Below are 13,233 nucleotides of genomic sequence, written 5' to 3' on the forward strand. Positions count from 1 at the left end.
TAACGTCTAGAAAATTAGCTAACGACGGCGAGTAATATCTACCACTACATTTGTTAGAAGCGTTTACGTTGGAATCCGTCCTGCACATTTACAGCACTATAATTGCGCTAACGCCCTAAATACCAAGATGAATTACGAACCAACCAACACTCCACGGTAGGACATTACTCGAGGCTCTTGACCTGTCAAAAGCTTTTGACACAGTCAACCACGGCACACTAGTTTAACACACAGAAGATTCACCCCTTCTCCTTTGTCTAAAAATGTGAACCATAGATTTTATCAATGCTCGGCAAGCGTTGACTAAACTTATCAACGAAACTTAAAAACCTAAGAGACGATGTGCTGCTGGATGGTGTATTATCCCCTTTGGATACCAAAGCCACCTTTATCACAAGAAGGAGTTACTTTCATTTGATCTGCCAACGACTGCACGAAATGGCAACCGGATTTGGTCTCTCAATAGGTGTATACGTTTCCAGAATAAACAGCTATCTCCACAGCCTTTCTGGGGTTTTCTCTCGCGCAATTTGACACTATCACCGAACACTGTTCATGACGTGAAAGGAACAGACGACACAAATATTGGACGTTCGCGTGGTTGGCCTTATTCTATAGACAGTTACCAAAAGATCTTAGGTGTTACTCTCGGTCTACAACACCGATCGTCCTGGATTCAAGTTCTGGGCAAAGCAACATCAAAAATTTAGAAAAAAGATATTCCAATTAGAAGCATTTTTGTTTTTTGTAAGCGGGGTGCTTTAGAAAACACTGCGGGGGTACTTATGTCCCCTCTGCTCAGTGAAAATTCAGCTGCCTTGCAGCTGCCGTTCGAATTCAGCATAAAACGGGACCTTTGTAAGAAAAATTCAAGCAGCACGACTTTTTTAATTATTTCATATTAAATAAAACAGAAACAAAATTTTTAGCAGAAATCGGGAAAAAATGTATACGGACAGTAAATTTGTAAACAAAATAACTAAGTTTTTAAGAATCCAGCCGAAAACTGGCTGAAGCGGGTTAATTTTGAAGAAATTAACCAAAACCTTAGGCAAAGCCAAAGCTAGTTTTTTAAATGCGAACCGATACACAAACTATGAGGAGAGAGTTTAGACGAAACTTAATTGAATCAGCGAAACCAAAAATTTTTTAGAAGTAAAGCAAAAAACTTTTAAAAGTAAAGCGAAACAAATTTTCAAAAACGAAGTGTTTTGTTGTTGTGTTAACAGTGCTGCGCCCCATTCAATGGGTGCGACCACTCCCAAATTAACATCAAAGTTCTCTCAGGGAAGTCCAAGCAAACTCTCAGTTTCAACAGGGGTGGACCATGGGGGAGATTTGTGTTAAGAGGGGTTTCGCATTGTCATGTGGAAAAACATCGCATGAAGGACAAAAATTATTTGTGTCAGGGTTGATTCTGGATAAGAAAGAGTTTAACCTGTTACAGTATCCAGGACGATGTTGACCAGGGTCACTCGTGCTCCCGTGGTAGTACGCTTTCTACTTCTGCAAGAGTAGGATATTGTATATTGATAACAGGGTTCCACAGGTGTGTTCTATCGCAGGCGTTTACGGGTTCTGTGTTGACCTCGCCTCCTTATGCTTGTCTGGATCAAACGGCTGTGGTAGCAAATTTTGGATCTGATTAGAGTGCTTATGGAGATGTTCCCTTAACCCTCTTTCTTTATGCTGAGCTGTTGCGCTCTTTGGCCTCACTATGTAGGTGATTGTAGTATTATTTCTAAGCTAGAGCTCGAAAGAGCTTAAAGAAAGTAACCAAACCAAAATCGAAATCACTGGACATATTTACCAAATCAACAAAGTTCTATCATATACGTATTCAGTTCTAGTCATATAAATAGAATTGTTAGTATTTGTACAAATGACAATTTCAGCCTAATCATTGCCACCGCATTAAGCGCACTGAAATTGAAATTTCATCAAAATAAAAAAAGAAGAAAACAAATCAAATACAAAAACGACATTACACAAAAAAAAGGAAGAAATCAGATTACCAATAATGGGGTCATCAGAGAGGCCATCGAGTAATCAGAAATGACAATGGCGGTACGCTTACATTAAAACGGCAACATATTTTGTTGTTGTTGTTTGTGCTCCTTTAATGGACAAAATTCGTAATAGCAATGAAAATTGAAATAGGCAATTAAGTTAGCTGACAGGCATCAGACACTGATGCGAATATTAGATACGAAGGAAAACAAACTCAGTTATATGTGTAAGTGTGTGGTTGTAACCGATGTGCTTTTTCGAAATTGGTTTCTATTTTATTTAGAGCTTGAAAAAAATTTTTATTGACATTCCAATGCACAGGAGAAATTTTAAACTTCTAAGTGATTTGGATTAAGCAAAATTTTTGTCTATTTTTCAAAATTCTAATAGTGATTTTGCGAAATTAAATTAATAAGCTGGTTTTATTTTCAACAGAGCACCAGAATAACAGTCAGCAAACAAAATGGAGTCCCATTTGACAATACTCGCCCTGATAATTTTAAGGCCCGGTTTTTCAGTAAAAGTTTAACTCAGTTTGTCAGTTAAACTACGCTTAAACTTATTCTGTAGTTTTTCAGTATACTTTAGATGAAGTTTGAGCTGAGCGTAAGCGGCCGATCTTGCAGGGTTAAATTCTAGTTAACCTATCTGTGATTTCCGTTCGTTCGAAATGGCGTCGAATATACCCTACAAGCATTTGGGCTTGAGTAACATTAGAGCTCATGTTGATAACTAACATACCTCTAAAATCTCAAGAGTTGTTACGAAACCGTGGCTCAATTTGAGAATCGTAGTGTACTCAGCAAAAGAGGGAATTTTTTATAAAGCGAAAATTGCTATTACTTAAGTTAAAAAATTATAGTTCCCAACTTGTGGTTCAGTATTTTCGCGAAAATAGAATAAAATATTGTAACGAATTTAGTGAAATTCCGCTTATTCCAACCTTCTACTAACGTTCGAATCACTGAACTGTTGAATAAATAACTCCACTATTCAATATTGGAAAATGGCCTTTATTAAAGTACTTCACAATAACACTTCCACTTCTCGATAGATAGCGTGCTTAAATCAAACTGATTAGTGATTCTCAGCTTTACCTCCTTTTATACTCTGCGATTTCTCGTTCGCATACTTCTAGGCATTTCTATTCTAGAATTTACTACTAATTTACCAGCTATAAATTTCTCAGCTATAACTACAGATGCACTATTATTATAGCTTCTCGCATAGCCCATACGCATGTATGTGTGACTGATACTTCCAAAGATGATTGCGTACAATTGGGGATCATCTCAGATAAGATATATGCATGTGTTTGTGCGTATCTCTTCGCTGCGTGTACGTACATATGTGTAGACATAATGATTGATTCGTTTATGTAGATACAAGTGACTGCCTTATTTATTGTTGTTGTGGCTTCATTTACTTAGCATCAGACTAGTGATGTGAGTATCACTTAGGGTCACTAATATTCGTCACAATATATATGATTTATCTTTAATAAATTACGCTTCATTACTGCTATCAATCAGGTGTTTATTTCTCACAATAAATAGCTGTTGGCTTTAGTGGTACCACCTTGGAGATTTTTTTTCAACTTCAGCTCAACTCGATATCCAATGTAGGATATCAACTGAAGAAACTTGTTGAATATTCATTTCAGTATTGTATCTCAAAATCTCCCACAGGTTCGATAATAATTTGAAAATGCTAATGACGTTGGAGACCAACTCGAGCACTATAAATTTCACAAAATTTCTGAAAGGTTGGGTAGTGGTTGGAAAATGAAGTTGGATATCAACTTGAGAACTATCTGGTTTAAGAATAACTAGACAATGATGTTGTATATCACCTCCCGAATTAGGTATATATTTCACTGGAGAAATATCTTTTAAATGTTTGTTGGGTAAGCAAAATACAGCTGTTTTCGTAACTACAAATTATCTATATGATAAAAAAAAACATTGTTCGCGCACTAAAAAGCATACACCAAAGGTTCTCAGTGGTTTAACTGGAGTTTAAGTTTGACTAGAGTTTAAGGGAGCTTAGTTTAAGCTTAGCTTAAGCAACTACTAAAAAAACCAAGCCTAAGTGTTGCTTCTTGACATATTTGCAGCATTGATTTTTTAGTATCATGAAAAAATACTACATTAATGCCTTTCTGAAATATGAAGTAGCGTGCAGGAAAAAAAGGCCTGCGGTCTGTATTTACTTTTGTGGAAGCGTTTATTTCCCTTTTCTGAGCGGAAATGGAAAAGTTTTAGTCAACGCAACTGAATAGCTGGCTCTTTCTGGTATACTTTAATCGGCCCATTCAACTTCCGCATCTCTTTCATTCTTTCGTAAATCTTCCCATTTTACCTGCTCTTTCTCTTATCGTAGTTTAACTATCACTGTTACTCTTGATCGTATCCTTTTATTATTCTTACTCTTCCAGTGAACATCATTTTACTACTTTCTCTCAAACGATTAACCTTATTCATACTTTTACTCTCACTCTCCATCTTCCTCCTGTTCTCTTTACTTTTCCACACCACACCACTCCTACTCCTACTTCTTCTTCTTCTTTTTCTTCTGTTTTCTCATCGCTTTGTTTCATGTTCTCGTTTCCAACGTGTGTGACAAGTTAAATCTATACAATACACGAATCTGTCACCTCTATGAGCAGAAGGATGAAACACCGGTTCACTTTATCTGCGAATGCGTTGACCTTGCAAGCCAGAGACCCTCCCATCTAGGTGTCGTAACTCTAAATTCCTTCGATATATGGGGTAAAAAGCCTGAAGAAGGACTTCAAAACATTAAAGGCCTCCAGATACAATAAAGGCTGACAGGGCAAGCATAATAGATCTAAGTATATCGAGGCCTAATAATAATCGTCTCGATTCTTGATGCCATTACGTACTACCGCTGTATAAAAACAGTTATTCATACGCCTAGTCCAGCGATTGATAATGAGATAGCTATCTAAGCTCGCTGGCAAAAGCGTTTATAGTCATTCGCCTTTTCCAAGTAACGGTTATGTCTTTTAATGTTGAAAATGCAGATTCATTAGCTTTAACAAAATTTCATTCCAGCTATAAATTTAACATTCACGTTTAGTACACGACAACAACAAAGCCAAATCGATTTTTTAAGTTAATAGATTTTTAATGAAATACTGCCTATAATCAAAAGCTACAAGTATGCAATAAGCTTTAGTGGTATCTGAATGTAAATGTGATTGCGTGTGTTCGTGTGTGTGTGAGTCAATTGTATTTATATACGGGTAATCCATTGAAATAGAAGTAAGCTTAGTATGAAACTATTATGTGGGCATAAAGGACAAAAGCAATTGCTTATTGTGTAGAGCGACTTCAAGCGGCAGCACACACACAATTAATTAGATATATAAATGTGTATCTATGTGAATTAAGTTAAATAGTTGTAAGTTTACGACAATTAGTATAATTCAGGAAATTGTTTGTGTGTGTTTATTAAGCCCATGGCTTATTAGCTACGAAAGCTTTCAGCAAACTAGCTTAGAAACTTAGCCAGCGTCTTTTGTATTACTGTCACCCTAGCGTAACGTTTATTCATGTATTTATCTGCCCTCCCTTAGCATTAGTATTAATTAACATAAGATTAACTTTCGCACACAATTAAATACGAAAAGGCGTAAAAGTTTTTGTTGCTAAAGAAATAAATACAAAAAAAGCTGTGTACAGCTTTACGCATCCATATATGTATATACATATGTGTACAGCGCCACAAAGAAGGCCGGCTTTTAATGACAAAAACATTTAAATACATGTGAACATTGCTAAATTGAAAAGAAAGTAGAACAAAACTATTTACGACTTTATATACAAATTTATATAAATGTGTCTAAGAACTTGCTGAGAGAGGGTCCAATTTTGCAAAATTAGGAAAGTACATTTTTGGGAACGACATTTTATAACGCATTTTTGAGACAGTTAAAAAATTAATAAGCAGGATCTAATTGAAAATTTTGTTCCATTCGATTTGTAATACGTACTCAAAACCAAACAAAATTTTTTTTTAATTTAAAGCATTAATCTTGGATTTTATAAGCGTTTATATGAACTATTCATTTAAATGTAAACAAAAATTCATCTAAACTCCACTAACTTTCTAACCAAAATAAAGGAGCTGCACTTTCGATGTTAAACTCGTTTCGAAATATTTTGAAAATTTTTTTGAATAGATCATCGACGGATAAAGGATCAGGGTTTGCAACAAGTAAATGAGGTTAAGAGTTGGGTTGGATAAACTATAAATTGCGTGGGCATCCCCTTGACAGGGTTGCGCTACACAACTCCTTGAATCAATTGGGTGTTTAAGTAGCCTCTTACGATGGGCATACTTGCCGCGGATGTATTCTAAGCGTTCCAACCCACTGGTGTACTGGTTTCTGATACGTTTTATCAGTTTGATCTTTGAGCAAACTTCTGGTCAAACTATGGACTCATTCTGTCTATGCGAGGTCCTTACGGAAAGAACAGTTCAATCTATCCTAACCTAACTGAAACAAGTTACCGAAGCTTTGTCTATATTTCTAATAACTCAAAATTTGTTTCGAATATAGTAATACGTTTTTCCAACATTTTTAAAAACCCCGTTTTCCTTAATAATAAAGACTCTTTATTTTAGCAAATCCAATTAATACTTTAAAATAGTTTTTCTATCAAGTTTCTATTCTTTTTCATTTAGAAAATTTTTGTAATTATTTGTTTTTTTTTAATGTTGCTCTCATGTTTCATTACAAATTTATTTCGACACAGTTATTTTAAAGTTTTATTAATAAGTTTGAAAATTTATACTAAGCTTTTTTTTTAAATAATGTTTAAAATTTGTTTAATTTCGTTTTTTCTTGTTTTTACAAAATCTAAATCATTTTTTTTTTTTAACTTAACTCAGACAATTTTTTGAAGTTGCATCTACATCTTATGCAGTTTTATTTTAGAAGATGACAACTGAAGTTCGGAAAATTGCAATCGAAGTTCAGAAAAGTACAGTTGAAGATTATGTGTAGGTCTTACAACCTTAGAATAATAAAGTTGCTCATATCATTAAAAAAAGAGGACTGTAGACTCATGACAGGTATTCTGACTGGACACTGCCTTCTGGAGTCACATGCCTTTAAATTAGGCTTGGTCAGTGATAGCAGATGTATGAAGTGCAGGTTGGAGGGAGAAACGATTGAGCACGTTTTGTGCTCGCGGCTGCGCTTGCCAGGCTAAGCCTCCTGCTATTAGGAGTGTTAAATCTAGAAGCGGTAACTGGCATAGGTCCTAGAAAGCATCTAGTATTTGCCAAGAGGACGGAGTTATTTTATAACATAGGTCCTGGTTTTTGATAGGGCCTTTCAGATTGGTCTTTAAACAAACTTCTGGTAGCTTTACGGAGTCATTCAGTCTATTTGAGGGTCCTAATGGAGCAGCCAGTTCAACCTAACCTAACCTTACAGTTATTAGCCTCAAACGTTAAATGAAAGTAAGTATGTAAAATATAGGACCTTTTTCATTTAAATTTTGGTTTATATTTTTTTTTAATTATTGCGAAAGCTTTACAAAAACTTGTGTCATAATTTTTTCAAAATTTTATAAAAGCTCTTATAATATTATGCATACTTAGAGAGGCTAATATTTTTTATTCCTAAATAATTCTTTGCGTTATTGGTTTTTATACTCAGCGTGCTTTGCACACAGAGTATATTAACTTTAATTGGATAACGGTTGGTTGTACATGTATAGGGGAATCGAGATAGATATAGACTTCCATCTGTCAAAATCATCAGTATCGAATGCCCGTCCACCCAGTTCGTCTGTACGTTAACACGATAACTTTAGTAAATCTTGAGATATTTTCACTAAATTTGGTACACGAGTTTATCTGGACCCAGAATAGATTGGTATTGAAAATGAGCGAAATCGGATGATAACCACGCCCACTTTTTATATATATAACATTTTGGAAAACACAAAAAACCTGATTATTTAGTAAATAATACACCTAGAATGTTGAAATTTGACATGTGTACTGATATTGAGACTCTTGATAAAAATTTGAAAACAATTTTAAAATGGGCGTGGTACCGCCCACTTGTGACAAAATCAAATTTACAAATATTATTAATAAATTAAAAATCGTTAAACCTATTGTAACAAAATTCGGCAGAGAGGTTGCCCTTACCATAAGGAATGCTCCGAAGAAAAATTAACGCAATCGGTTAAGGACCAAGCCCACTTTTATATAAAAGATTTTTAAAAGGGTCGTGGACGAATAAAATTAGCTATATCTTTGCAAAAAAGAGCTTTATATGAATGGTATTTCATTTCCCCAAGTGGATAACAAATAGGAAAAACTTCAAATTTAAAAAAATGGGCGCGGCACCGCCCCTTTTATGACTAAGCAATTTTCTATGTTTCGGGAGCCATAACTCGAAAAAATAGAACCACATGTATATATATTATTGCTCAGCAACAGCATTTCAAGTGTACAGCTGGGTATGTAATGTTCGGTTTCACCCGAACTTAGACATCCTTACTTGTTTTTTATGTATTTTGATTTAAGTAAGACAAACTTTTCGAGTTAAAATTTAATTTTTTTTGTTTTTTTTTATATGATGAGAAGAAATCTTTATTATTTAATTTCATTATTGTTAGGTGGCCACCGTGGTGTGGTGGTAGTGTGCTCCCCTTACCAAACAGTATGCCCTGGGTTCACACCCCAAAGCAAGATCAAAATTTTAGAAATAATGTTTTTCAATTAGAAGAAATTTTTTCTAAGCGAGGTCGCCTATCGGCAGTGTTTGGCAAGCGCTCCGAGTGTATTTCTGCCATGAAAAGCTCTCAGTGAAAACTCATCTGCCTTGCAGATGCCGTTCGTAGTCGGCATAAAACATGTAGGTCGCGTCCGGCCAATTTGTAGGGAAAAGCAAGAGGAGTACGACGCAAATTGGAAGAAGAGCTCGGCCTTAGACCTCTTCGGAGGTTATCGCGCCTTACATTTATTTTTTTTTTTTTAATTTAACCATTTTCTTAAATTAAGTAGAAAATAAAATTAAAAATTTTTTGTGGATAAGTTAACGGTTTTCGATATTTTAAGGAGAATTTGTACAGGAAATTTTTTTGTTTTTTAACTTTTCAAAATTCTTTCAACTTCCACGAAATAGTTTTCAAGACAACAGAAGAGTTTCCAAAATAATTTAATAAACGTAAATTTTAAATAATAATAAAATTGTAAACAACAAAAATCGTAAATTTTATGTATTTCATATTTTTATTTTTTAAAAAATTTTATTTTTTTAACCTCTTTCTGAATTATCGTTTTTTGTGGTATTGTTCCGGGTAGTTTCCGAGACTATGGGTGCAAACTTCAAACTTTAGCCAATAATCTTGTCAGACATAAGAAAAATATAAGATATAGGAAAACAATGTATGTATGAAAAGAAGAAGAAGAAAAGTGAAAGAAAATGTGTACAATAAAAAATTAAAAAACATTTGTTAAATTATTGTAAATTTTTATGCTTTCAAGGAATAAAATTTTATGTATGTATTTTGAAACGATTTTCCGTCACCGCTGTCCGAAACCGAATTTTCTTCAAACAAAATTTGACAAGAGTTGACGAGAAATCTTTCCAAAAAAAGTATATTAGAAAAGAAACTTCAATGTATTTTTTAATTACATATGTTATGATAAATTGAAACAAATTTTAAAAATGAAATACAAACAGAATTTTTCAAACAACTGGAAAAGCTGTTTATACAAATCTGTTTTGAGGGTTGCTAAGCTCACAGCTCCTACTTCGTACACATTTTTTCATAGTAAAAATAATAAAAAAAAAAGAAATGGGATCAACACATTTCCTTCTCGAATTCGAAGCCCATCATCTTTCGCCTTTCTTTTTTATAACTTCTTCTTTTTAATAAATAGATATTCAAAAATCAAAAGTTTCCTGATTAAATTTAAGGCTAAACTACAAATCAATCAATCAAGTTTGCATTATACCACATTTGCGTTGAATACTTTTATTAACAATTCTGATTAATATTTAATATTTAAGAATTCATTAGCCCAACACCGGTTTATAATAATTGATTACTGTTTAAACATTTCCAAAGATATAAATTAAAACTAACCCTTATCAATAAGCTTGTTATGCTTTATTAAATGTTTTTATATTTTATAACTCTTCCCTTTTTATACTCCTTTCTTTATACTTTCAGAATTCATACATAGTTCCGTGCGTTACATTGAAATGTCACGCACACATTTACAAAGCGTCGACGATGAAACATTTCAGGGACTGAGACTGAAAACATTGAAATTGATTGATAACGAATTACAAGATATATCCGAACGTAGCTTCAGGTGAGTCTAGCTAGATACACATACATATGTACTTACATCAGTGATGCAGTCGAGAGCTTCGAACACAAACGCAAAAATCACTTTAACACAATCTTTAACATAATTTAAGAACACAAAATACACTGATTGGAGTTTTAGAGAGTAAAAATTAAAATTCTGAACAGATAAGCTGAATAATTATTTGTACATAATTGTTAAATAAAAAATACAGACAGTGGTAGTTTAACAAATTCTGCTGTGGTAAGTGGTGTTTGTGAAGCTTGCTTCACACTATTTTTGTCCCTGCAACATCTTTATTCTTCAATCAGTCTTTGTGCATAGCTTGCTCTGTTGAATCTCAGTCGCTGTGCTCACACGACATGTAGGTGAGCGCCGAATCAATTTCCTAAGCTCTACGAAGCTGTTGAGGGCATCACTGACTTGCATATATAAACGAATAGATAAGCACGTACATTTAACGAGCTTCATATAACAAATCTATGTATACATACTTATTTGTATGTGTATGTGTACCAACAACAAATGCTACTATTTTTAATCAATGAAATATTTATTTGATATCATCAATCGTACATTACTTAAGTTAAGAGATAAATTTGTTACATATGAGATATAGAGTTGAATATCATTGTAGATACAAAGGAATGCAACGATATTGAGTGCTACGGTGCATACAAATGTATTTTGCACATATGTATGTGTGGTATATATATTGCATAGATCAACTCTTGCGAGAATTAATACTTCTAACATTGATATAGTTTGCAGGTATTGCAATTTAATTAAAACAAGTTCAACATGTTTGCATGATATTACATTTTTTGAAAACTTCTGTGGGAAAAAATATACTCTGTAATGCGTTTAAAATTAATATAAAAATAAAGATAATTCAATAAAGCAATATTTTTACTCGGCATGATATGTTCGTAGTAATCAGCAATTCATTGCTATGAATAAAGGCATTTTCTTTGGTTTTTGCTTGTACAAAATCGCTCTTTGTAAAAATTGAAAATAAACATGACTAAAGTTTGCCCAGTGGTTGAAATGCAACCACTACAGATGACAAGATACCTCTGCTTTTTTTTGCTCTCTTTGATTTCCTTTCCTTTCATCTTCTTTTCTTTCCTTTGCTTTGCTTTCCTTTCCTTTGATTTCCTTTCCCTCTCTTTACGTTATGTTATTTTACCTTAATTTTATTTCACTCTATTAAATTGTTTAAATTTATTTTATTTTCCTTGTTTTTAATTTTAATTTTCAATATTTAATTAACTAACAAAGTAGTACACAAAATGGTTGCAACCAACGACACGAATAAATGCTCCAACGAACTTAAATATACTTGTTTGTTTTTCCAAACACTTTGAATATCAGCAAAGAAAATTACACATTTACTGATATTTGCTGACTCTCGCATTATATTTCAAAGAAAATATTTATGTTCGCACTCTTCGTTCATTTGCTCGCGAGATCGAATCTGAGTTCTTTAAATCCATTTCCACAATCAATATTAACCAACTTTTTGATCGAACGAAACGTGACACCTGGCTTATAATATTTGTTACAGAAAGGCACTGGTTTTGCTTACAATTTCAAATTCGGTTTGAAAATAGTCCCAAGTGAATGTATTCTCTATGATTTTAGATCAACCAGAGATGGCAGTGATTTTTGATAGTTGTAAAAATATATTATATGGATTTTTATATATCCAACATTGCGATACAATGGGACTACCACGTTAGCTACTGTTCCGAGATTTGATATGCTCTTCGGTATACAATTTTCTTCTCCAAGATTATAACAAAAGCTGAAAGAGTCACAAATACAAAGAGTTGTATCCGCCATTTTTAGCTTTTTAGGGTATTTCATCGCCCAAAAAGTGCTCGAAGCGCTCAAAAGAAGTATATAGTTTTCATGGTGTGTTGAAAATCCTCAGAGAATATTTCTACAGTATTATGTTTTCCTAAAAGTCTGTGATTTTTGATCAATATTAAGTTAGGGTATGTTCTTTGCTACCAGGTCTACAGGTGGAATGTGCAGAATGGCATACAATGCAGCCGTCGGGGTTATTTTCAGGGCTCCCGTAATGCTAAGTCTGCATACCCCCTCTAATTTTTTGAGGTAGGTAGTTTTTTGTGTGGCTTTCTACCAAACAAGAACTACATTGCATAGAATAGGGCTTACAATCGCTGTAAAACCCCAATGAGAAAGAGAGGGCATGTACACCCCAGCATTCTTTTATATGCATAAAGTGCCGTTGAAGCCTTCTTCACAATCTCCACCACGCTGAGCTCCCATGACAGCTTACTATCTAGGATGATTCCTAGATATTTTGTGCAAGGTTTCTCCTGTAAGGTCACCCCTCCTAACTTAGGCGTGGTCCAATTTGGGACCTTGCACCTCTTTGTAAACAAGACCATAGCCGTCTTCTCCGCATTGACTTTCAACCCGACATTAGATGCCCAGGTATGAATATCCCGAAGCGCCCGATCCATCAACGAGCTGATCGTTGGAAGGCAATTTCCACTTATGACGCCATCTGCGTAAGCAGTAAGTTTTACGGGTCCCTCCTCGAATCGCCTGAGCAGTTGGTTGATGACCAGCGTCCACAGCAGAGGTGATAGCACCCCTCCCTGCGGCGTGCCCCTGTCCACTGATTTCGTGGCCTCGTACAATCTCCATTGTGATGTAATCTTCCTGCAATTTAACATGCAGCCGTTCCATCTCGTTAAGGTTGGATGTACTTTAATGTAATTAAGACCATCCATAATCGCCCATTTAGAAACATTATTGAAAGCCCCGGCAATGTCTAAGAAGAATCCTAGAGCATATTCCTTATATTCCAGGGCT

At 34.4% G+C, this 13,233-nt stretch overlaps 1 protein-coding gene across 1 annotated transcript in view; it reads left to right on the forward strand.

Annotated features, from left to right (window-relative positions):
- LOC137239546 (chaoptin) overlaps nt 1-13,233 on the forward strand; it is a 707,303-nt gene that overhangs the window by 653,655 nt on the left and 40,415 nt on the right. Inside the window, exon 6 of the mRNA XM_067764973.1 lies at nt 10,242-10,386. Coding sequence (XP_067621074.1) covers nt 10,242-10,386 — 145 coding nt within the window. The remainder of the gene's footprint in view (nt 1-10,241; nt 10,387-13,233) is intronic.

The sequence above is a fragment of the Eurosta solidaginis genome, chromosome 2 (genome assembly GCF_040869045.1).
Source record: "Eurosta solidaginis isolate ZX-2024a chromosome 2, ASM4086904v1, whole genome shotgun sequence".
In the NCBI taxonomy this organism is placed as follows: domain Eukaryota; kingdom Metazoa; phylum Arthropoda; class Insecta; order Diptera; family Tephritidae; genus Eurosta; species Eurosta solidaginis.